General features: G+C 38.5%; 1 protein-coding gene across 6 annotated transcripts in view; it reads left to right on the top strand.

Moving 5' to 3' along the window:
* Nucleotides 1-27,288, top strand: part of FHL1 (four and a half LIM domains 1) — a 72,598-nt gene that overhangs the window by 33,050 nt on the left and 12,260 nt on the right. For 3 of the 6 annotated variants that reach the window (XM_036443399.2, XM_036443398.2, XM_036443392.2), the window contains exon 1: nt 26,492-26,640. The exons of 2 other annotated variants lie outside the window; for them this stretch is intronic. In XM_036443399.2, the coding sequence (XP_036299292.1) occupies nt 26,619-26,640 (22 nt within the window). In that variant the 5' untranslated portion in view covers nt 26,492-26,618. Of the gene's footprint in view, nt 1-26,491; nt 26,641-27,288 lie in introns of those variants that run through there. One more of the 6 variants, XM_036443396.2, reaches the window with a different exon arrangement.

The raw sequence follows: 27,288 nt of genomic DNA, 5'->3' as shown, positions 1-27,288 counted from the left end.
GTGGTGGGTCTGGAGTAAGGCATGAGATGCTGCTATTCCAACCAGCACCAGATTATACCTCTACTAGTATGAGGTCTCATCTTTCTTTGAGTAGCAGGGGGCTCTACCTTAAATTGATTCCAAGAACAGGCAGTCATGCAGTGATGACTCTAAATATCTCCTTTGGCCTGAGAAAGAGAAGTAGATATTAGCCAGGCTATTTGGGGTTGAATCTTTATAGATAAACCTATGTTCACTTCTAGTTGCAGCATGGTAAGTTAAAAAAATTAATTAGTTTAATACAGCATAGCTCATGTAAACAATAAATTAACTTTTATTTTCAGACTTGTTTCAAATTAAGTGCTTCTAGTAAAAAAAAAAAAAGCTAGGTATGTTAAAACTTACGCATCATGAAATGGGGATTAGAGCTTTTTATTTTATAACTAGAGGCCTGGCCTGTGGGGATCAGGCCAAAACCAGTCTGGTGCTTGGATTTGTCCAAGGTGTGTCCATCCTGTCTCACCTGTCCTGCTTGGCTGGACCCCAGCAGCAAGCTAACCTAAATGTCAGAGCATCTGCCCCCTGGTGGTCAGTGAGCATCATAACAATTGAACTAACTGTTGGACACAGCATATTAGACTTTTGTTATATAGGATAATATGAGATTCTTACAAAGCTGATAAATAAGGCCACAGAAAATAGATAATTATCAAATCCCTGGATATATAATTTTGTAAGCTATAAAATTATATAAGAAGTCACAAAGGAAGAGATTTTTATATATTTAAATATATAAAAATGTGCTGAGAATAGAACTTATGTATTCTCACCACACACACACACACACACACACGTAACTCTGAGGTGATGATGTGTTAATTAACTTGATTGTGGGAGTCATTTCACAATGTATATGTATGTCAAGTCATCATATTGTACCTTAAATATGTACAATTTTGTTATTCATACTTTAATAAAGGTGGAAAAATAACTAATGAAAAGGAAAACACACCAGGAAAAGTTTGTGTGAATTTGACAAGATAATTTCCCTATTATGCACAGAGTTCTTACAGATCATAAGGCCTGACACAGGCCTGACAGGGTAAATGTGGCATAACTATTGACTAAATGAATTCTGTATTTTGTAGGTAGGCAAAAGACATGTTAAATCACAAAGTAAATAAATGCATGGAGGAACTTTTCAGCCTCTCTGGAATGCAAAACAAACATATTCAAATGGCAACGAAATACATTTTTCACCTATTAAATCAAGAAAAACCAAAAGGAAACCTTATGCTAATATGGTTATCTTGAAGCTGATAAACACTGACTCATTGCTGGGAGCATTGTAAGTTGTTTAAACGCCTTTTGGAACATTATTTGGCTTAGTATATATAGCAAAAGTCACAAAGTTTGATACCGCTTAATGCAATAATCTTATTTTGGGAAATATAGTCTAAGAAACAAATTAGAAAAGAAGGAATAAAGCTATATGTTGTATTCATCACAGTACTATTTATAAGGACACAAAATTAGAAAGAAATCAAATGTCCCAAAGGAGTAATGGTTCATTTGTTCATCAGATATTTTAGGTTAAGCAATTAAGATACTCTATGCAATGGAATTCCATTAATCTGTTCAAAATTGTAATTCTGACACTTGCAGAGCAATATGAATTTGTATAATATAGCTTTACTAAAATGCAAGACACAAAACTGTGTATGTGCTGTGATTTTTAACCTTGTAAAGAGGTTGTACACATGGACAAGAACTAGAAGGCATATGGACAAATGTAAGTAATACTTTACTTGAGGTCTTACTTGTATTATTGTCCTATTATTATTGATACATTTTACCATAAGGATATGATTTGAGGATCTTCAGGTTTTACTTGCTTAAATCAGCTCCATATCACAAGCAGCAATATTCCCACTGGCCACACAGTAGGTATATAGTAAATAATTCTGAAACACAATGAGGACTGATGCCCAGAGCTTAAACATGGAGTTCCGGCCGAAACAGGTTTGAGTCAGTGGTAGAGCATCAGTCTGCAGACTGAAAGGTCCCAGGTTCGATTCCGGTCAAGGGCATGTACATTGGTTTCCGGCACATCCCTGGTAGGGGGTGTGCAAGAGGTAGCTGGTCAATGATTCTCTCTCATCGACGTTTCTGGCTCTCTATCCCTCTCTCCTCCTCTCTGTAAAAAAATCAATAAAATATATTAAAAAACAAACAAACAAACAAACAAAAAACATGGAGTTCCGATGATGTAGTTCCTTCTTGCTGCTTTGTTCCATCATCTGAGCTCCCGGTTTTCTTTCTTCTGATTCCTGTGGTTGGTGCAGAGGCAACCCACATGACAAAATATAAATATTTGTCTCAGAGGTTTTCATTAAATGTACAGAAGTGCCAGGGAGTGAATCTTATGTCTAGACTCAGTGTACACTGAGGTAGAACCTTCATGGAGCTATAATTCAAGGGAATGCTTATTTCCTCTTCTGGTTTCATTTAGGTAAGTAACAAAAATTCACTCTAGTGTCATGAGCCTTCTTTCGGTATCCCCTCCCCTCTAGTCGCAGTCCCTGTTTCAGATGTACTTGTTTCCCTGCTGTAAGTATACTTTTCTCCTTTAATTAGGTCAGTTACTTCATGTCTGTTTTTCTTTTTTGACATGGTTTCCTCTGGCTTTAGCACCACATATTTTCCCCATATGTCATTGCCTCTGGAGCTTCATGTTGCAATCGCTGTTCAAGGGGAATGGAGAGCACATTACAAAGGGGGTAGCTCTTGACTCCTTGCCTGCCCTTTGCCTGCTTGAGCGTTCATATTTCTTTTGGGCCCAGTTCTGTTTGGTTTTGTAGTCTTCATCATCAGTTATGTTTGGACTGAAAGATACTTAAGTAAAAATAATGGTAAGTCAAAGATATGTCTGGCAAAGGTGCAGCACATTTGTTAAGGTTACTGGTTTATTTATCTTCCCTGTCTCTATGGTGACTAAATCCGGGGCTGGGATTTAATGGACTTAATTTTGACCTCTTGTACATCTCCTAACTTTCCCAGCCTCTGATTTAGAAGGAATTCATTTTCACTTCAGGAGAGAAACCACCCCACTTAGAGAAAGGCTCCCAACTGGACTCTTGAATTCAAAAGTAGAATCTCCCAAGTCTTCTATTCTTATGCTGTCTTTGATCAGAGTTCATATAGCACTTGTATAGAAAGCTGAGAAGTCTTTTAGATAAACACACACATGCACATTGCTAATGGCCCCAGGAAGTAATTTTTTTTACAATGAAATAAAATATTTAGTCGATGTGAATGAACTACATATAAGAACTTTTTATAAGATAACCTTTTGTAAGAATATTAAATCAATGGGAACATTGATTTATATTACAATTTTATTTTTAAGAAATATCTCCTTTATAGATTAGAGGGCTATAAATTTGCTTGCATATATATGTTCAAACCATATTTCAGAATTTAAGTGTATTGAACTATGCTATAGAAATCCATAATAAAGCTTCGGCTTGACTAGGATTCCCATGGAAGAAATCAGATCTGGACACTGAAATTCAAATGTAGTGTTCCATCTCTTCCCAATTGATGTGAAATAAAGATCTCTAAGGTAGCTAGAGTCACACCATCTTAGATTTCAGTTGGTTCAGATGACCCTTTAAAACTTTTTATCCTCTCCCATATGATTATTTGAGATTTGCAAGGACACTCCAGTTTGAAAAATTTAATAATTTATCCAAAATCAAATCAGAGTGCTTTACTTTATTTAAGGCTAGTGTCTATCGTGTTTACTCATGGATAATTTATTTATAAGTCTTTTCATATTCTCTAGGAACAAACTCATATATGTGCATTTTCTTTAAAACCAGAACAAAGGAATCAGTAAATAATAAGGCTTATATAAAAACTGAGACTAAGGAAGCGACATAAGTGCCCTTGCATATTAATTCACCAATATAATATTAGAGTTCAGCTCTGTCATGAAGTTCAGTTCAAGTCTAATAGGAAAATTCTGCATACTTGTTAAGATTTTTAGCATCATAAAACTCAGTGGATATGAAAGTTAATTTTAAGATTTTCTCCATTGTCGATTCTTCTGTTAATAGGTTAGAGACTTGGGAAACCAACAACTGATGCTCACTTGTAGTAGAGATCCATACTTGTGAGATGAATGTGGGATACTTATGGTGTTCTGGGCTTGAAACCTTGACTGATGTGTCTTGTTACTTGAACTTGGAAAATGTATTAGGTTAAAGTCATAGCTAAATCATACAAATTTTATTATGGTCAGTACAATAAGCATTGCTGAGGTCAAAACTTTTACAGACATCAAAAAGTTAAGGCCTGAAGCCCTTAATGATGCTGCAGAAGGAGTAGCACTTTCATCATTATCCTTGTCATCATTTTCTTATCAACCTTATGTGTTGAAAGCCTAGTATGGAGAGTTGTGCTAATAATAGCTATAATTTATTTTATTATTAATTTAACTGTTAACATTTCAATTTTGTTTAAACAGCTCTAAGGATCAAATCAATTTAAATAAAAAAGGATGAAATACATGAATCTGTATTTAGAATGTAGCCTTGTTCTCTTGTCCTATCAGCCAGAAAAGCTTCACACTTTGTATAGCATCTCTCAAGGAGGGATATCCATTTATTGGATAAACCATTAGTTTAACATTTCTTCACCTAAGCACTAAAGCAGTGATTTCAAGTAGTCTGATGAGAATTTGTGGTCTTTGCCAAGTATGGGCATAATCTCTTAAACATGTGATATGACCATTTTTGTGCCTTTTTAGGATTATACATTAATAATTTACTTAAGATATTCCCAGTATTTCTTTCCCAGAACTGGTGGAGCATTTTCTGTGGATTCTAATAAGATTTTGCATAAGTACTTGTCAATATACATGGGCTGGGGGAGTCATAATTTAGTGTTGCTCACTAAAGTGATTCAAGTGCTGACTAATTGGAGAGGATGGGTTCCACGCTTGGCATTGGTCTCACATGATGTGTTTGAACCTGAAAACAATACAATATGTTCTGTTATTTTTTAGCCCATCCTTATGTTCTGAGCTATGGCCTCTGTTTTGTCAGTCCTCATAGATTTACACAGGATACTGACCAAAACTCTGGAAACTCTGGTCTTCCCATGTGTATTTTCCTTTCCTCCCCCCCCCCCCCAGGAGAAATCTAAGACAATCTAAGAGTCAGGATTTAGTTTGGATCACTGTGCTTTTTAAATTATACTGTTCTTTTTCCAGGTAACTAGAAGCTTCCTTGGGAGCAAGTATACTGATGTTTTTCTCGGGTGTCTTCCATATCATTTATTATTTAATACCAGAAACTTAGTAGGCATTTATGAGCGATACAATTAAGTGCAAGGCATTTTATAAATTACAAACCACAGCTTTCCTGTGGTGTTACACAGGAAAATCTCAGGAACTTTGTTTGACTCTGTTCCACTAATGTCAGTATTCTGACATCATTGGAGCATGTTCTTGAATGGAATGGTAACTCCTACCACATGACATCATTTTTTCCAACATTTTATTTTGAAGTTTTACAAACAGAAAAGTTGAAGTGAACACTCCTATTCCCACCACCCAGGTTCTACAAAGAAACATTTTACTATATTTGCTTTAGCACATATCCATTTATCTATTGGTCCATTTTTATATTTTGAATGCATTTAAAAGTAAACTGTAGGCATCTGTATAATTTGCCTCTAAATACTTCACTATGCATATGATTATGTAGTTTAAATTTTGATGTACTTAGAGCTGCTATCAGATTTGCTAAGATTCTCAAATTGCTTTTGGTGGTGGCTAAGAAGAGGTGGTAAGTTGAATGTGAAATAATCTCTTTTTAGACTTGGGGAGGAGGGGATTTGTTTGCTTTTAACTATCAGCAAGTATTCAAACATATAACATTCTGCCCCTTTCCTTTCACATCACATGGTCACATTGTTTGTGTTGTTGAAATACATGGTCTTGTTTATATAAGTAAAAAACGGAGATTTGGGGTTGAGGATAGAGGCACAGAATGTTAAAGTTAGCTACTGTAAGGAGTGAAAAAGAGATTCAGAATCAAGAAGTTACCCATGGGGTACCACTTATTTATATACACATACTAGAGGCCTAGTGCATGAAAATTCATGCACTGGGGTGGGGGTGGGGGTTCCCTCAGCTCGGCTTGCCTCCTCTCACAGTCCAGAAGCCCTCAGGGGTGGGAGGTGACCCAGTAATCAGGGAAAGGCGATGCCCCCATCACACCTCTGCTGCTGCCACTGCCGGCAGTGTAAAACCTCAGCCATCCCTGGTTACCTGAGCCTCAAGCTGGCCCTGGGGGGCTGAGGAGACTAGGAGACTCCGGAGGCAGGTGCATGCCTGCCGCCCCAGTGCAGCTAAGCTGACTGGGTGCTGCCATCTTTGAGGGTGTGACAGTCAGCATATTCCCTCTTTATTGACTGTGGGTGCTGCCATCTTTGTGATAGTGTGAGGGTCAATTAGCATATTCCCGCTTTATTAGATAGGATAGGATAAGTCAGAGAGGGTTTAGTGGCTTTTTATATTACCTAAGGGTCACAGATTAAATAAAACTAACAGTATAAATAGAGGGTCCTTCTAGTCTAGTGGTTTTCACATTAGAGTCCACAGAACCCTAGAATTCATAGAAATGTTTCAGAGGTTTTACCACCATTTGAAATAGATTTTTAAAAGTGTTTTGAACTATTTTAAAGAACAATAAAAAACAACACATATACTTCAACTATCTCTTGCAATAAATACTTACGATTGACTTTAAAATAAGTAACGGTTATTAATATCAGCCTCAAATACAGTTTTGAATAACACTTATCTGCCATCCATCAATGTCAGGGTAATGTTTCTGTTGTGGGAATAAAGACAAAAGGTCTTCAGCAAGACCATTACACTAAAGCCGGGGTGTTAAGGACTGGCCTGCGAAAGCTGAAGTTACATTTTGGTTTCCAGTTACCATGAGCACTTATCCATCTGTTATATTTAGATTTTTTTCTAGTACCTTTAGAAATTTGGGAACAGATGTGTATATGCTTTCAACTTGAAATGACCATAAAAGTGGAAAGGTAGTTAAGAGGCTGGAGGCAGGCTCCAGTGTCATCCCCTCAGATGGGGCTGTGTGAATGGGTTAGGGAATCTTCAGAAAGGTTCCCTAATTGCTCAACATAAGTCTGAAAATGTATGTGTGCAATATTGTAGTTAATTATGAGATTTTTATGGCTTCTTTGATTATGCCTAAAAAGCTTTACAATAGCTTTAGCAGATTGCTTTCATTTGGTGGCTGTGGTGCTTCTTTTGTCCCTTTATTTAGATTTACCACATTCTGTACCTGTTGTCTAAAATGCCTTTTGAAAGCCAATACCTGCTTGTGTGTAGCTGCAGTCATTTATTTTTATTTTTTTTTATTTTAAAAATTTATTTCAGAGAGGAAGGGAGAAGGAGAGAGAGATAGATAGAAACATCAGTGATGAGAGAGAATCATTGGTCCCCTGCCTTCTGCATGCCCCCTACTGGGATTGAGCCAGCAACCCAGGCATGTACCCTTGACCAGAGTTGAAACTGGAACCCTTCAGTCCACAGGCCTGATACTCTGTCCACTGAGCCAAACCAGTTAGGTCTTCAGTCAATATTTTAAACGCTTGCTTATCTTTATTTTTCTTATGACATTTTATTATGAAGATGTTCAAAGTTGAAATTATTTTGCAATGAACACCTGTGTACCCATCATTAAGAGTCTACCATTAAAAACACTTTACTATAGCTGTTTTATCACATCTATCCATCAATCTATATTTTCGGATGTATTGCAAAGTAAATGTAGATTTTAGTTAACTTCATATGTTGTATACACTTGGAGTCTGGCATTTCAAACATTATACAAATTGTGTAAATTGTCATTGACTCCTGTGAAATATTAAAATAAATGCCCATTTTGGTTTTACTGGGGAAAAATTAGGAACCTTATTTAAAAAGTAACAGATTTTTCTGGAATTCTGGCACGGAATTGGAGAAGAATAGTAGTTTATTTTTAAATCTGAATTTTATCATGACTCAGACATTGCTGGCCCCTAATAAAGAGGGGGCTATACTTGTAAATTTTGTTTTCATCATTGAAACAGGAGCCAAATAACTTCCAATTATTATAGAGGATCATTTTTAAAAGTGTTACATTATACTATCAACAATAAAAATACATTTAAAATTAAAACACGTCTTATTAACATCAATACTGGTCACTGCAGCAAAATCTATTGGATTTGGAAAGCAGAGGAGCAAGTTAACTGAGTACTAAATTGGTCTTTGCTGGATTTGATCCCAAACCCTGGTGTGAAGGTGTTAATGCAATTAATTAAAAAACTCTCCTTGCCCTGCCTCGTTTGGCTCAGTGGATGGAGTATCAGCCTGTGGACTGAAGGGTCCCAGGTTCGATTCCTGTCAAAGGCTCATGCCTGGGTTGCGGGCTTGATCCCAAGTGGGAGGCATACAGGAGGCAGCCAATCAATGATTCTCTCTCATCATTGATATTTTTCTCTCTCTTTCCCTCTCCCTTCCTCTGAAATCAATAAAGATATTTTTAAAAACACACCCAAGAAAACACTCTCCTTACCACTGGAACAGCAGGACCAGGATGGAGATTAAAGATGCTGGAGGATGGTTTCTGCCCTATTTATGTGGCAAGCACTCCCTGCATTCTTGCAAAGCTTCCTTGTTGTTCCCTTTATACTCAATCCCCAGAGTTATGTCCAAACACTCTCCCTTGGCCCATTGGGTGGTTTGGTATATTTCCTCTGGAAGTGTTCACTTGCACTCTTAAGTTAGCTGGCAGGAGATCCCTTAAAATCTTTTCCAAACTGTTTTTCCCACCGTCTTGTGGGGCTAAACTTGTAAGTTTCAGCTCCTGTTGCCTGGGTAGAAACAGATCTCTGCTGTCTTCCCAATCTCTGGACTTTCCAAGAAAAGTTAATGTTTAAAAACATAAAATTAAAACAGAAAATCTTAGAGGCAGGAGTTAAGTGGGGACTGTGGATGGGGAACTTGATGATTTGATATATTTTATTTTACTTTATTTTTAATATGATTTTATTGATTTCAGAGAGATGAAGGGAGAAGGAGAGAGACAGAAACATCCATCCATCTGAGAGAGAAACATCAATCCAAGCCCCCTACTAGGGATCGAGCCCACAACCCTAGCATGTGCCCTGACCAGGAATCTAACTGGCAATCTCCTGATTCATGGAACAACATTCAACCAAATGGACTACACATTGGCCTGGCTAGATATATTTTAAATGTGTCAGTAGATCATAAATTTTAAAAAGACATATGTATAAGGAGCTGTAAACATTTTACCACCCTCCTCAGGCGAACACACTACTATTTAAAACCCATATAAACTCCTTGGCACCACGGAATAATATGTACTTTGTTCTTAGAAGAGACTATTAGGTTGCAAAGGTTGATTCCTCTACCACTTACTTGCTCTTTGATCTCAGAAAGTGACTAACTTGTTCTGTAATGGTTCCATAAGCACTGATAATAAAACTGATTTACTGCATATAGTATAATAGAAGAGTTTAAGACTATATCTAGTTTCTGTTAGGCTTTAAATTTTTGGGATTATTTTATAAATTTTTTGATATCAACAGTATTAACAATATTATTTGAAAAAAGTTGTTTTGTGTCTGAATACTGTATATTCTATAGTCCATATACATTGGATCACCCTTAATTAAATATTTTGACAAATCAGTTTAGAAAATTCATTTTACTGCAAAACATGTTTAAAGCATTTAAAAATTGATTAGACTGTGTACTCATTGCCAGCAGGAAGGTAGAAAGTGTCCTAGACTTATGATTAGGACAGGTGACAATACTTGAGCTTCTATTCTTAGCTTGACCTTGCCCCCCTCTTAACGCAAGTCACTTAATCTTTTACTGTCTCAGTTTATCTACCTATAACACCTGTGGTCTTATTTCATGAAAACAGTACCGATTTTTATTTGGCAGCATTTGAGGACTTGATGTAGAAAGTGGCATAGAGATTCAAATTATTATGCAGAAATTATTTGTATGTTGAATGATAACCTTGGCAAATTAGTAATTACTACATTTAGAAAGTTACAACTATGGAGGGAATTGATATTTGATATTGTTTTCCTCTGTGTTCTAAGTTACCATCATAACAGTAGGAAAATAAACTCTGTTTTGGCTGCGTTACAAAGGGATTAACTCACTTCTTCAAGTTGTTACTAAATCTCCAGCCCTTTTGACAACATACATAAAAAGTGCTCCTTGTTTTACTTAATTTTTCTGGAATAAAAGTCTTATAACTATCTTAGCTTATTTTTTTCTTTCGTTGAGAGCTTTCCAAGTTACTCTCTTTGTGAAGAATGAAGGATAAACCATGTCAGTTACTTAAAGCGACTAAAATTACCAACTATAAATATGTAGAGAAGTATGCTTTTGATTTTTAGATCAAAGCAAAGAACTAAGATTATGTGGAGCTTGCTTGTGTACATTTGTTCCCAGCTACTTGTGTCTTTACAAATAAGTAAATACTAACTAAATATCAAGAGGATTAAATAGCTATAGTAAAACTAAAATATCCATATGACCATTTTCTCAATTCTATATTCTTCAAAGTTTGGGCTAAATTGAGAGAACCCCTATCATGGTGATTGCCAGTATTTTCACAATGATCTGCTACTACATTTTTATGGTGCATGATAAATGTGTGTGTTTATTGTGAAAATTGTGTGAGTCATGTAAAAAATTAAAGCCACTTGAAAAATTAGAAGATACTACTTACTTAAGTACAAAATCTGATTTATGTGTAGTTGACTCTCAACACAAGTTTGCACTGCATGCAGATAATTTTTTCAATCAATACTGTAAATGTATTTTTTCTTATAATTTTTAAATAACCTTTACCTATCTTATTTATTGTAAGAATATAGTATATAATACATATAGCTTTAAAGATGTATTAATTGATGTTTTATTTTATTGGTAAGATGTTCTCTGCATCTATGAGTCTGTTTCTGTTCTGCCTGTTTATTTTGATTGTTAGATTCAATTGATGATAGATATTATTCTTAAAGAAGACCCTTTAACATTTCATATAATGCTGGTCTGGTAGTGAACTCCTTTAGCTTTTTTTTGCCTGGGAAGTTCTTTTTATGTCTTTAGATTCTAAATGATACCTTTGCTGTGTAGAGTAATCTTGGTTGTAGGCTCTTGTTTTTCATCACTTTAAATATTTCTTGCCAATCCTCTTCTGGCTTGCAAAGTTACTGTTGAAAAATCAGATGACAGTCTTATGGGAGCTCCCTTTAGCTAACTAACTGCTTTTCTCTTGATGCTTTTAAGATTCTCTCTTTGTCTTTAACATTTTACACTTTAATTATGATGGGTCTTGGTGTGGGCCTCTCTGGGTTCATCTTACTTGGTATTCTCTGCACTTTTTGAACTTGTATGTCTATTTCCTTCACCAAGTTAGGGAAATTTTCTGTCATTTTTTCACATAGGTTTTCTTTCATCCTATATAATAAAAGGCTAATATGCAAATTGAACGGTGGAACAGTCAGTCGCTATGATGTGCACTGACCACCAAGGGGTTTAAATTCAATGCAGGAGCTTCCCCCTGGTGGTCAGTGCACTTCCATAGGGGGAGCTCCGCTCAGCTAGAAGCCCTGAGCTGGGCTCATGGCTGGTGAGCACAGTGGTGGTGGTGGGAGCCTCTCCTGCCTCCATGGCAGTGCTAAGGATGTCCGATTGATTGGGAGTGGGCCTAAGCCATCCCCTGAGGGCTCCCAGACTGTGAGAGACACAGGTTGGGCTGAGGGACTGCCTCGAGTTCATTAATTTCGTGCACCAGGCCTCTAGTATATATATAATTAATTTCAGAGAGAGGAAGGGAGAAGAAGAGAGATAGAAACATCACTGATGAGAGAACCATTGATTGGCTGCCTCTTTCATACCCCTACTGGGGATTGAATCCACAACCAGGAGTCTAAGTGTAACTTCCTAGTTCATGGGTTGATGCTTAACAAGTGAGCCACACTGGCAGGGCTATTTTTACATAGGTTTTAAATTTCTTTTCTTTTTAAAAACATTTTTATTGATTTCAGAGAGGAAGAGAGAGGGAGAGAGAAACATCAATGATGAGAGAGAATCATTGATTGGCTGCCTTCTGCATGCCCTACACTGGGATCAAGCCCACAACCCAGGCATGTGCCCCTAACTGGAATCGAACCTGGGACCCCTCAGTTCACAGGCCTACACTCTGTCCACTGAGCCAAACCAGCTAGGTGGTTTTAAATTTCTTGCTTTCTTTGCCTTCTGGCTTGCTTTTTGCTGTTCTGAGTGTTTTCTGCTTCTTTGTCTTCCAAATCTCTGATTTGATTCTTTGCTTCTTCTACTCCACTGTTGATTTCCTGTAATATATTCTTAATTTCAGTTATAGTATTCTTCATTTCTGACTGATTCTGTTTTAAAATGATTTGCATATACTAAGTTGATTTACAAACATTGAACCCTTTTCTTGAAACCCAGAGAGTTAATTTTTTTATTAGCTGTGAGATTGGAGCAAGAATGGAGTGATAATTTCTCTTTCTTGTTTGTTGAGAGAAACAGGGAGGTACAATCTAAGTTAGTAAATCAGTGACAAATAGAACACAAGTCACCTGGCTTCAGTTAGTTATGTGACATTTAAATAATAAGTGCCCATTTCAGAAAAGACTGATTATAAGACTACAGACATTAAGCAGACTCTTCTGCTTTAGAGAAGGAACGCTTACAGGGTTAATTTAAAACTCTGATACAGAGTTGAAAAATCCATGACAGGTTTCTATAACGAGCGAGTGTGGCGTTTTGTTCTCCCAGCAGGCAGTTAAGGTCAGACCTGTGAATCAGAGCTATGCACTTGGTTGGTGATACGCATCATTGACATGCTGCCAGTCTAATAATCCTAAAGGACTTGTACCCAGCTCAGGTTGCTCCATTATAATCCCCAGCTGAGAAGCCACCTTTCATTAAAAAAATTTAGAAAGAGAACATGAATATTTGATAATCAAACAGCACATGTACTTTATAGCTTTTCAGCCTAAAGATATGATGAACACTAAAATTTGAGAGGTAAATCCTCCATTGCCATTAATGTGTCACATTCCCTCACATATAAGCATATGCACATTTTGTCAGGATAAGTGTTTTACTGAGTTTATTGTTTTGTAACTTACTGGCAAGGCATTGTGGTTTGGTGCAAAGAGCACTAGACTTGGGATCAAAAGCCACTTCCTGTCTGGGTGGTTTATTAACTGAGGGTAACCTTAGCATAGTTGGCATAGGATTTCCAGATGGCATAATCTCTGCATGAACAAAAATAATCTGCCATTTCAGTAAGCTTTGGTGGGAGCTACCTGATCCACTTGAGGCCCTTTTATCCTTTTCCCTTTTCTCACTCCCCTCCCTTGTAAATGTCACAACTCTGCTCTTTTAGGGCAGCTGACCCTATTGGGTGTGAGAGGAAGATAGTCTGATTAAATCAACTTACTACATTTTTTTTAAGTTGGTCCATTCCATCATTTTACATTCTGTATATTTCTTGTTTGTAATAACAGACTATCAGCAACTTAAATGTTTGGAAATAAAGGACTGACTAAATTTAGTATATCTACACAGCTGAATACTATGTACATGTTACTAAGTAGAAAGTGTCTATATACTAACATGGAAAATTCTCTAAAATATATTAAGTAGAAAAGGTAGGGTGTAAATGAGTATGTATATAGTATATCACCATTATGGTTTTTTTTAAATGTATATAGCTACCCGTTTCTCATATTCCCAGCATCTCTGGAAACATAAGAAGACACTGGTATCATTTGTTACTGATGGAAGGGGAAAGTGGGTGTCTGGGCAGAGACAGGGGAGGGACATGTAAGAAATAAATCCACATGGGGTGGTGAACACACAATACAGTGAACAGATGATGTGTTGTGTGATTGTGCACCTGAGACCTGTTTAATTCTGTTAACCATGCAACCCTAATATATATACTTTAAATATATTTTATTGATTTTTCACAGAAAGGAAGGGAGAGGGGTAGATAGCTAGAAACATTGATGAGAGAGAAGCATCAACCAGCTGCCTCCTGCACACCCCCTATCGGGGATGTGCCCGCAACCAGTGTACATGCCCTTGACCGGAATTGAACCTGGGACCTTTCAATCTGAAGACCAACGCTCTATCCACTGAGCCAAACTGGTTTCAGCGACCCTAATATATTTAATAAAAAGGGGGAAAAGAAATAAATCCACACACAAAAAATAATGTTCACAACAGTATTAATACTAAAAAGTAGAAACAACTCATGTCCATTGACTGATGAGTGAATAAAATAGAAGGTGGTATAGCCGTACAATGGAGTATTATTAAGCTATAAAAATGATATGTTGACACACCTACGACAGGCACAAACCCTGAAAACATTATGCTGAGTTAAAGAAACCAGCCACAAAAGGTCACAACTTGTATGATCCCATTTATATGAAATACCCAGAATAGGCAAATTCATAGAGATGGAAAGTAGATTAGTGGTTGCCAGAGGCTAGGGGAGAGGGATAGGAAGTGATTACTGGAGAGGTCCAGGGTTTTTCTTTGGTGATGAGAATATTCTGGAATTAGATAGGGGTGATTAGTTGCACAACTTTATGAATATACTATAAAATAACTAGGTGAAGTCATGAACATGTAAACCAAGTCTCACTGTAAACATAAAACAACAAACAACTTAAATTTCTACCTAAGAAATACTTATTAAGCATTACAGCTAGACTCTTGGCCAAGATCCTGAGTAAGCTCTTACTACTTCTCCACATATCCTTTGTGAACTGGTAAACTTGAAGATAAATTCTTCTTTTTCAGAGATCTGCTGCTTGGGACATCCATATTTTTAGAGTATAATTGAATAAAAACATTTTGTGCTTACTCTGTGCCAGCTACTGTGCTGTTACAGATATTTACTACTTTATTTCTCCCTAAAACCCAATTAATATATTGATAGATATTATTGTTATCTCCATTCTACAGGTCAGCAAATTGAGTCACAGAGAAATCAAGTAATACTTGCTTGCATACAACCAATAAGTGGTCAGAGGCAGGATTAGAGTCTAGGCCTTTTGGCTCCAGAGTCCATGACCTTAGCCACCATACTGTATTCCCTTGTAACTTAAAAAAAATTAGATATAGCCATATTAAGCTCAGAGCACATTCCATATTATTTGTCTTGGAACAATGTTATTCAAATAATCTTATACAAAATTAAGACTTTATTTCATGGAAATAATAAAAAAAATAGCTATGATTGAATTGAAACTATTTTATCTGAACTCCATTGGATACAACAATAACTGTCACTCTTTGTTTAGTTTTCCATACCTTAGGAAATCTGGTCTTATTTACACTAGGTACATACTCACATATTTGTTCTCTTTGAGTATCACACTGCTTGAAAATGACGAAGCAGCATTGGAATTTGAGGTATATGTGATATAATCTTTTCAAGTGCATGGCCTTTGGTAGCTTCTGCCTCGCTAGCTGCAGACTCCTTGTCATGTTCTATTTGATGTATTTTTGTTCCTATTGTTCTGTTCATGTACTTGCTTCCTGGTGTGGTGAATGTTTGCTTGACTTTAAGAGCTTTGAAATCACTCACACAATGCTCCTTGAGTGTCAGCTGTTTAGGAAAAACCTCTGCAAAAACCTCTATCAACCTGGTCCTTATCTGTCTTTGCTCTGTATCAACTGCCAATTCTCAGTTATCTCAGCTGAAGTTTATGGTCTCTTTGACGACTTTTGCTGTAGCATGAGAAAATCTGCCAAGTGCTCTTTGACAAATCATACAACTGTCCCTTAGTCTTGAGGTCTGTGACCTAGCCTCTGCTGATGATAATCAAAGTCAAGGGACCATGAACCCCATTTACCATAAACTGCATTCCTAGGTTTTACATTGTCATGAGTAAAGAGCCCTTGCTGGAAGCAGCTTGATATCGTGCAAGGGATAGTGTCTTGGAAGTCAGTCACCCAGGCTCTAGACCTGGAGCTGCTCCTAACAGTGAAGCAAGTTCTCTCCCATTTCTGTGTCATAGTTTCTGCATCTGTAAAATGCAATGTTTGGACTAGATGGTATCTTAAATCACTTCCATCTCTGTCGTTATGCATTCTTTATGGAGATGGAAACACTCACGGACCCCACCCATTATATTATGTCCTAACTATGCACAGACTAACAGAAAAAAAACAAGCTGCCTTTTCAGGCAGTTAGCTCACTGCAGGCTGCACACAATATCGCACTGGCCTTTAAATCTATCACTGTTTTCACATAATAGTGCCTGTCCTTGCAAACAGAATAGCTCCTTCCACAGAAAGTTATTCATATTTCCTTTCTCAGCCATGAATCACTGCGGACCACCACCCTCCTGGGTCCTCCTTGAGTATCTGCTTCAAATCTAGATTGAGACACTGCTCAGGCAAACAAACAATGGCCCTTGAGGAAAACATGGCATATGTGGACCAAGTGATGCTTTCACCTTAGGTACTTTCAATTCTCTAGAAGTCTGATTGCCCCTGCTATTAACCCTATTGCCTAACAAAATGTAGACTTTAAGTGGCGCCCAGATCACTGCTTTATCTCTCCTTTTCCTATGCTCCCACTCCTGCTTCTGTGCACCTTTCCCAACCTTTACTCAGAATTATGGGGCTATCTCCTCTTTGGGAATTAAAATCTACTAGTGCATAATAAGGCAACATTAATTACAGCCCCTTGGTAAATGAGGACAGATTTTATGTTACTAGCTGAGATCTCACACCAAGAAGTGCAGCGCTCATGAGGTACTATGATAACACCACTGGTCAATGCAGCCTATCTCCATTAGAGTTTTAAGAATAAAGAGATTGCAATGAATACAGACAGTAGGGAAGTGAGGGCATGTGTTGGGGGTGGGAGTGGCCAGGGAGAGGTCAATGTGTGTGTGTGTATGGGGGGGAATGAGATATATGTAATACTTTAAACCACATGTGTCAAACACAAGGCCCGCGGGCCAAATCCGTCCCGCCAGGCCTTGCAATGTGGCCCGCACCGCGCTGTCATCACTGCACTCCGCTGCGTTTTCATCACAATGACAGTTTATGACTGTTCAGTAAACCATTCGGCCCGCGATTTAGGCTGGATTTTAGATTTTGGCCCCTTCTCTGATTGAGTTCGACACCCCTACTAAACAATAAAGAATTTAGATTTTAAAAAGTATAAAGAGATTGAAGATTGTGGTATAAGTAAATGTGGTACTCACTGCCTCCAATAACCACATCAAAATTTACAACTAAAATACAGAACAACCATCATTCAGAACCACCTAAAATCTAGCTGAACTAAAGTCCTAACACTAGGGAATTAAAGAAGAAGTACATCGAGGCTGATAAGAGAGACAGAGACTGGGGTGGAATTGCAGAACCAACTGGTCCCAGTTTAAAAATGAGAGGGTTATCTTAGCTGTGGAGGTTCTCTGAGGATCAAGGATCCCTGCCCCACACCAGGCCCCAAGCCCAGGGTTCCAGTGCTAGAAAGAGAAGTCCCCACAACATCTAACTGTAAAAGCCACTGGGGATTGTGGATGAGTGACAAGGAGGCTGCAGGAGTCCAAGCAGGTCCTCATAAAGGGACCGTACATGGACCCTCTGAGTTCCAGTGCTGGGTCAGCAGCTTGAAAGGAACATGAGATATTAGGGAAGGAACTAAATTGTCTGGAATCAGGGCAAGAGCTAGAGTGCTGTTTTCTCCAAGACAAAAGTACTGTCAGAGTACTTTGCTGAGTCTTCCCTGCAATAGAGCTGACAGGCTGTGTCATATCTGAATCTCCATTAACCTGACTAACACTTTTCACTCTATCCTGGTGATTCCCTGAGACCCCATCCATCCCTACTTACAGGCTCATTCAAGCTGTTTCCAGTTGCTTTTCTATACAACTGGCCTCTATTGCCTCATGCTTTGGACTTTCCTAAAATCTATCAAACAAGCAACAGTTGGCATTCACAAGCCCCGTACCTCTCAATAAGTGGCCCCAGGCCCAGCACTAGCAGCAGCCCACCCTGGTTTATAGATTGCCTCTCTTGGGCACCTCCAAGTTCAACACAAGTAGCAGCCTTCTGCTTATTGCTTTGTAGCTCATGCTGGGTGGCCCTGGACAGGGAACAGAAAGAGGTTGACTTTACACCTCCTGGGAGGCTCCAGAGCCAGTGTACCAGGTGGTCAGTTTCAACCACACAGGATTACAACCTTACTACCTCTACAAGTAACATACACAAAGGGGTGGACTTGGTGAGCAAGCCCCACTGCTGCTCCATAAGGTTGATTCCTGCACAGCAGCTCGTCAGCTGTAGTTGCAGCTGTTCTTTGAAACTGGCCTGGGGCTCAATCCCTCCCAGTGATGCCAACATAAAACAAGGCTCAACTACAATAGGACAGTGCACACAGATCACACAGGGTGCACTTAGAGTGCCCAACTCAGGTGACTGGGGAGGCTAAACCACTGGGCTTACAGGATACCTACCATGCAAGGCCAATCTACCAAGTCTGGGAGACAGAGCCCATCTACCTAATAGATAAAAACAAACACACGGAAGCAGCCAAAATGCAGAGACAACATGTCATAAATTAAAGAACAGAAGAAATCTCCAGAAAAAGAACTAAATGAAATGAAAGCAAGAAAACTACCAGATACAGAGTTCAAAACAATGGTCATAAGGATGCTCCAGGGACTTAGTGAGAATTTTAAGGAACTTAGTGAGAATATCAACAATATTAAAAAAGGACCAGTCAGAAATGAAGCATACACTAACTGAAGTAAAGACTAATTTACATGGGGATCAACAGTAGAGGACACTGAGAATCAAATCAAGAATTTGGAGTAGAAGAAAGCAAAAAACACCAATCAGAACAGCAAAGAGAAGAATTCAAAAATAAGAAGATAATGTGAGGAGCCTCTGGGACAACTTCCAAGTGTACCAACATTTGTCTCATGGGGGTGCCAGAAGGAGAAGAGAGGGAGCAATAAATCGAAAACCTATTTGAAAAAATAATAACAAACTTCCCTTACCTTGGGAAAGAAATAGACATACAAGTCCAGGAAGTACAGAGAGTCCCAAACAAGAGGAACCCAAAGAGGCCACACCAAAACACTTCATAATTAAAATGCTGAGGGTTGAAGACAGAATTTGAAAAGCAGCAAAAGAAAAGCAGTTACCTACAAGGGAGTGCAAATATGACTTTCAGCTGGTTTCCAAACAGAAACTTTGCAGGCCAGAAGGGAGTGGTAAGAAATATTCAATGTGATTAAAAGCAGGGACCTACAACCAAGATTAGTCTACTCAGCAAAGCTATCATTTAGAATTGAAAGTCTGATAAAGAACTTTCCAGACAAGGAAAAGCTTAAAGGAGTTTACCACCACCAATCCAGTGTTACATAAAACAATAAAGGGCATTTTTGAAGAAAAAGAGAAGGAGAAGAAATAAAAGATAAAAATATGAACAATAAAATGGCAATAAGTGCATATTTATCAACAATTGAATCTAAAAATCAAAATAAATGAACAGGGAATTTAAAGAACAAAATAAATTGATGAATTAAATAGAACCAGAGGCATGGAAACATGGAACAGACTGAGGGACCTCAGAGAGAATGGGGGAGGGAGGTGGGAAGAGATTAACCAAAGAACTTATATGCATTACCTATGGACAGAGTCAATAGGGTTGTAAAGGTTTGGGGCAGGGTGGGAACCAGTTGGAGGGAGCAATGGGGGGGAAAGGGGAGGATGTCTGTACTACCCTCAACAATAAAAGTTTAAAAAAAGAATAAAGATATTAAAGCTTATTTGACTTGCTGTTTTCTTTCCTGTTGATGGATATTAATCTACTTGGTAAATCATAGACTAGTGTAATGCACATTTAGCCTTCAACCATCTATCAAAGGCTTGAAATGTCCACAACAGGTGGGCTTGGTGAATGCCAGGACTTAACATAATTGAAAGGGTGTTTTGAGTCATGGCACATGGCAACATGGAAATAAAACAGATATATCACAAGTGGGTGGTAGAAATAGACTGGAAGAGAATTTTAACACCTAAAACATGACAGATTTATCTTTACCAGCTTCTCGGGTTCCTGATAAATCCATTTTCCCTTGATCTGAGATTCTGTATGCGTATTATATATTTCCTCCTAAAACTCTGTTTTCTGTTTCTTCTATCATTTTTATCTGTATCTTCTTTCTTAAGTGCCACTTTATTTATTTTTTTAACTTGAGAACATATAGTGGCTTGCTTTGAAAGTCATTTGCTCAGTATTGTTCTGATGGTGATTTCTGGTTAGAGGACCATAAACATATTCGTAGGAAATGGGTGGGATAGTTCATACATCTTGGTGAGTCTCATAGCAATATAGGAAGGGTCTGACTTTGAAGACTGGAGACATTTGAAACTGTTATGAATCATCATGGGATTAAATTTCCAAAAAATCAAGTGGCAAATCCCATGGTACACGTTTGAATTCTTAATCTCTGTGTGAATGTTACAAAGAAACCTTTTAAATCCTGGTTAATTGTGAAATGTACATGTCTTTACTGGAATAAATTAGCATTTTCAAGGTGCTTTGCGATTTGCAGAGTTCTCTGTTTCATGTGTCTAACCTCATTTGTAACAGCTCTTACCCTTTCATAGCTGCCCTTTTCTTTGCTCTGAAACTCAGACTATTTGGAGAGGAAGAATTCCAGCTTCGCTTTCATTTGGATCTTGCATGAGATTGTCCTTTGTGTGGTTCTGGTGGGGCTCCCTTGTTTTACTCTGACAGATAAGCCCTGAATTGTGACATTTAAGCAGTGACTTTGCAAAATTTGATTAGTCAGTAAGAAAAAGTACTCTTCCCATCCTAAAGATTGACAGGAACATGAGATGGCAAGAGCACATAGGACAAGAAATACTTGGGAGAGCTCAGCATCGGATCCCATCATATCATAGTACATGAATAGATCCCTAATCTCGTAGTTGGAGTCACTCAGTAAAATTGTTGGCGAAGGGACTAGTAGTACGACAAAGTTATGTTGAGAAAAAAGCTTGCAGTGTATTAACTTATTAATAGTAGGCATGGGAAGAATAATGTAAAAACAAATGGAAATCAGACACTTGATAAACCCACAAAGATTCCATTCCAGATTGTCATCAGCCTCTTGCCTTTGCCATAACCAATGTCCAGTAATTGTCTGAAGAAATTTTGAATTTGGAAATTTCTTTGGTAAGCGAAAAATATAATAAAGGGAGAAGGGTGACCACAAGCCAAGCTGTGAACTAAGAACTTTTGAGGTGTGGGCCAACTGGGCCACTGCATTTTCTGCATTTCACTCTTAGATTGAACCACTTGAAACTTTGGAAGTCTGATCCTCCCTGTGGTGTTACTGAGGTAGAGAGGCTGGGATTAGACTGCAGTGGGAGAATCTCCACAAATGTGATTCCACCAGAACCTCACCAGCAGCTCTATATCTCTCTTGACTTGACAACTTGGATTCCATTAAAGGGGTTTAGTTATTGACATTTCAGAAGAACTTCATTATAAAGCACCACTTCCCCCTCACCAGTGCCACCTCTCAAGATTCCTCATTATTTCCCTGATCATCCAGAATCACCGAATAAGAGGGATCACCACCTCCTTTCCCTTCAATACATCAAACCTGTCCTGTCAGTCCTGCCCAAGAGTGGCCCTTACAATCCTTCTTTCCTTTCCATGCCCATTGCCATTGTTGCTTTTATTCATTCAGTCCTCCCTTATGTCTCATCTGGACAACCGCAATACCTTCTTTTATATATATAAAATTATATATATAATTTTTTTATGAAATTATTATTTTTGTACATATACCAATGCCCCCCTCCCAAACATACCCTCCCTCCCCAGAGTTTTGTGTCCATTGGTTGTACTTATATGCATGTATACAAATCCTTCAGTTGATCTTTTATCTCCCTCAGATCTCCCCAGCCTCCCCGCTGTAATTTGACAGTCTGCTTGTTGCTTTACTGTCTCTATATCTATCTTTTGGTTCTTCAGTTTATAATGTTCTTTATCATCCATAAATAAGTGAGGTCATATGGTGTCTCTCTTTCATTGACTGGCTTGTTTCACTCAGCATGATGTTCTCCAATTCCATCCAGGTTGCTGCAAACGATGAAAATTTTTTCTTTTTTATGGCTGCATAATATTCCATTGTGTAAATGTACCATAGTTTTTGGATCCAATCATCTGCTGATGGGCACCTAGGCTGTTTCCAAATCCTAGCTATTGTAAATTGTGCTGCTATGAACATAGGGGTGCATATATTCTTTCTGGTTGATGTTTCTAGCTTCTTGGGATATATTCCTAGGAGTGGGATTACTGGGTCAAATGGGAGTTCCATTTTCAGTTTTTTGAGGAAGCTCCATACTGTTCTCCACAGTGGTTGCACCAGTCTATTATACATTCCCACCAGCAATGCACGAGGGTTCCTTTTTCTTCACAACCTCGCCAACACTTGTCGTTTGTTGATTTGTTGATGTTGGCCATTCTGACAGGTCGCAATACCTTCTTGACTCTCCCTGCTACCAGACTTTCTTCTCCAGGATCCACCCATCTTATTACTGCTTGCATTATCCTAATCTCACCCTTCCCTGGCACCAATAGCAAAAAGGCCCTTTACACTCTGGCTTTCCCTTCCTTTGTTGCTTGGTGTGCTCCTATGCTGGTCTGTGTCCTGCTTCTGGAGCAGCCCCTTTGTTCTCTTTCCTGTGCTCACACTGTACTTTTTCTTGGAATTCTCTCTCCTCTTCTCCTTGTGCTAGTCTTACTCATTCTTCAGAGACTGGGTCAAATATTATCACATTCACCAAGTCTTGTCTGAACCCCCACAAACCTGATGTGATTGCTGCCTGTGATAAACCTCAATATCACTTTTTATCTCTTGCTCTGACTTGCCTGACAGTTATTTATATATTGATCTTGGTACACTTGGAAAGAAGGACTGTGTCTTACTCTCTGCGAACAGCAAAATACCCTGCACCACATAGTAGAACAACTGTTCCATAAGTATTCATCTCATAAAATACATAGATGGATGGGGTGGTCTCATCTAAAGGTGGGGCCCAAGGGTAGGTTAAAATGTAACTGCTGAGTTGTTGGGAAGACAAGAATGTGTATATAACCTCATGTAAATGGCTCTCAGAGGATCATATGCAAGAGAGAGCTTAGGACTTTTGATACCTAACACTCACTGAAAAATCATCCTGATGTACACTGGAGTGTGAAAGACTAAAAGGTCTGAAATGTGACACTCAAGAGAGTTGTTAATCAAACACCAGACAACTCCACCAACAGTATACAAAGGTGCTTTGCAAACAGTACAGTGATTATTAAGAATATTATTAACATCATACTGTTAATGTGTAATGAAGTTGGCTCAGACGCTAATGAAACCAGTGATTGTTTGGGCATGTGCTAAATAACCAGCGAGGTTTCTGAGCGACTGATCCAAGACAGGGCAAACTTACCAGCTATTCTTACTGAAAAATGTGTTCCACCTGACAAAGGGCCTTTTGTGTTTTGGTTTTGTGAAAGTTGTGGTTTTGTGATTTGAAGAGATGGGCATGGGGATAAGTAAATGTGCGAGCAGGCTGTGGTCATGCTTCAGGAAGTCTTTAGGAAGGCCCACTTAACCTAGTTGAAGTAAATTGCATATGGAATAAGTGCCATTGTTGTAGGGCCACGCTCCCAGCTCACACTGACATGTTGTAGTTGACTTGTCAGGAAGTAATGCTCTTGTTTTTGTGTTTTCTCTTGTGTTTCAAGCAAAGTAGATTTATGTTGATTTGCTGACTCATAAGGCAGACACTCTGTCCATATTCGGTTGTTGCTTTTCAAAATGATCAGATGGCTGGAACCACCACACTTGCTAAAAGAATATACCTCTTGGTGCATGGCTTGAAACTAGAATTGATTTCTTAGAGGAAAGCATTTGGCTCTCTACTTTTATTGGTCACAGTACTATAAAAGAGGCATGAAAAAACCTTGGCTTTACCTAGTGAAATCTAAAATTTGGGGTTCATAGAGGTTAATCATCTAATAAGATAGAGCATTTCCTCAGGGTGGAAAGTTGAAGTTTGTTTTAGGGGTGTGGTATTGTTTAGACTGGCCAGGCTCCCACCTATAATGCAATCAGGCTGAATAAGAAAGAGGCTAGAGAGTCATGGGGGAGAGCACAGTGTCATTTCCCTTCTTTTCCCAGGCTTATTTTTTTTTTTTTTTACATTATCATGCAATTTGCCTTTAACATATATTGGCTTTTATTGTTAGGCCGTTTTTTCAGCTAACTAAGAGATCCTGACAATTTCAGCTCTCTTTTAGATTAATTTTTCACTAAACGTTTGAAGAGCATAAGAATTATGAAACACATTCACTTATCCATGAAGCTTGTATTGCTTACCTGCTATGTTCTGGGAATAGGAAGTAAAGCATATTTGCAGCTCTCACCCTGGTAAGGGAGATGTGTGAATAGGACAAAATCAATGACATGCACTAGACGAGACTGTGTATAAGGTACTAAGCCCAGGGCCTGTTGGAGAGTGCAGGTTAGCTGCCTTTCTTGAACTTCAGTGGCCAAAGCCATTTTTAGGGTTGCAGGTGGAACTATGTTTTTTTTATTATTATTAATTTCTTTATTGATTAAGGTATCATATATTTGTCTTCAAACCCCCATTCTAATCCCCCACTCACCCCCACTCATGCCCCCACCCCCCTATTGTCCCTGACCACTGGTTAGGCTCATATGTGTGCACATAAGTCCTTTGGTTGATCTCTCCCTTTTATCCCCACCCTCCCTTTGAGGTCCAACAGTCTGACCCATGGCTCCTTATCTCTGGGTCTGCTCTTGTTCATCAGTCTATGTTGTTCACCATTTCCCCTAGATGAGTGAGATCATGTCCTACTGGAAATATACTTATAAGAATGAAAAATGAGACAAGCAATAATCGTTATGCTCAAAGGCATATGAATCAGTCTGTAGTGAGTTTCTTTCTGGGCCACCAGTTCTTTTGAGGCCCAATTTCAATGTCATGAAATTGGAACTATGTTTTGATTTTATATGAGGCTTGATTAACACTTTTTGCTTCCTTTAATTTTTTTCAACAAATAATTATTGTGGAGAACAAATTGAGGAAGGGGGTAGGAAACACTATGGCAGAGAGCATGGTTACAATTTGAAATAGGTTGGTCAAATAAGACATATGCTTCAATGTCACAATTCAGGCCATATCTGTCAGAGTAAAACAAGAGAACCCTGCCAGAACCACGCAAGGGGCAATCTCATGCAAGATCCAAATGAAAGCAAAGCTGGAATTCTTCCTCCACAAATCATCTCTGAGTTTCAGAGCAAAGAAAAGGGCAGCTATGAAAGGTAAGAGCTATTACCAATGAGATGAGACACAAGAAGCAGAGGAGCAACCGGGAGAGGCTTAGTGCTGAGGGAATCGGTGTTGAGACCCTGAGGTGGGGCGTGTCTGGAGGTGCATGGGATAACTCCAAGGCCAATGAGGCTGTAGTGGAAGGGAGCCACAGCATAGGGGTAGGGCAGGGATAGGGCCAGAGAAGGAACGGGGCCAGGGGGTCATCAGGGACTTACAGCCATCCTGTGGCTTTTCCTAGAGTTTGTCCCTAGTGACCAGCCTCCAGCCATCAGATGGCCTGTTGAGCGGTTACAGCATAGGATAGGTTGTCATTATCATTTCCATCCATACTTTTACTTTTATTGTCCCTGCAGTGAAAAGCAAGATATTTCATTTGTGGGACAGTCTTTTCCTTGTGTACATAACGGGTATAGGGATGTTTGTCTCTATTCTGCCTTACTCTGTCTGACACTAAGGAGAGGTGTGGCTAGAATTGTTCTTTTCAGTAATTCTACTAATCTGGTACATGCCAAGGAGGACATAGATAGTGCCTGTGGTCTCTAGATTCATACTGTCTAATTCCTTTCAATTACACTGGTAACATAAGTCTATCTCTTATAGTTACTTTTAACACTAATGGCACAAAAATGAATTCTCTGGAGGGCCAAATACAAGCTCTTCAGGCACATAAAGCGGGTTAACAAGGGTGGCTCAGTGTTAAGCTATGCCAGAGCTGAGTCCAAATTTTATTCCGGTACAGGGATGACTTTCTATGTGGCCTCTCTGGCTCTGGAGCTAATTTGGATGCTGAGTAGCCCCACAGGTATTTATATGTAGTGTTTGGTATTTTTACTGGGTTCTATTCTTCTCCCTTGGATCACCTAAAATGGTTAAGAATTTTCTAGTGGGATTAAGGTTGTGATCTCTGGGGAGGGGTGGGCCATCTGCTCTCGGTTATTTTTGTGTTAGCAGCTTCCCCTTAAATGTATGTTCACAACTGAGCCAGAGCCTTATCAACTGGGGTGCAGGGAAGACTGGTCTAGGTGCTGCTCCTGAACTTGGTCTCTGAGCCATGGCTTCCCAGAGACATTCAGGTAAAAGCTTCATATTCTTTATCTTCTATTGAGCACAAGTTTGCTAGGGCAGTAAATCTATCATTTGCCTAAAAGATGCTTTTTGGTTAAATGAATTTAGTGTTGTCTAAACAGTAAATAAGACATTGCTCATCTCTGTTCTGTCCTTGCCTTCTGATGCTGTTTTAAAGACAAAATATTACTCTTATTCTAGTAAAATTAGCAATTTAAGTGGCTTATTTTAATAAAAATGTATAAGCATTTTACTATATTGTATATTTTTCAGGACATTTTATGAAACTGTAAGAAAAATTGTGTGAAGACAGAAGGTTTTTTTGGTTAGAAATTTTTGGTGATATAGAAGATGCAAATTCTTTACAGTGCTTTAAATCAAACATAAGGTGTCTGGGAAAAGGTCAATCGAATAGGGAGCTGGAAGGAGGAATATTTATAATTAATATATTCCATAGTAACTTACCACATATCTTCATCTTTTCTGAACAATGCTTTTAGTCTTCCTAAAGAAACAGCTATGATCCTTTTGCTATAGCACTTAGGTTATTAACTGGAAAGGGGGCAAAATTTCAGAACCTCCAGTCCATCGTTACTCTAAGAGTCTTCCTCTTGTTTTGTAATGTGATGTGAAAGAAGCTTTTTGGCCATGGACAA

Source organism: Pipistrellus kuhlii, unplaced genomic scaffold (assembly GCF_014108245.1).
Source record: "Pipistrellus kuhlii isolate mPipKuh1 unplaced genomic scaffold, mPipKuh1.p scaffold_m20_p_19, whole genome shotgun sequence".
NCBI classification, from domain to species: Eukaryota; Metazoa; Chordata; class Mammalia; order Chiroptera; family Vespertilionidae; genus Pipistrellus; species Pipistrellus kuhlii.
Note: the sequence above shows the minus strand (reverse complement) of the source record. Positions and strands in the feature narration are given on the sequence as shown.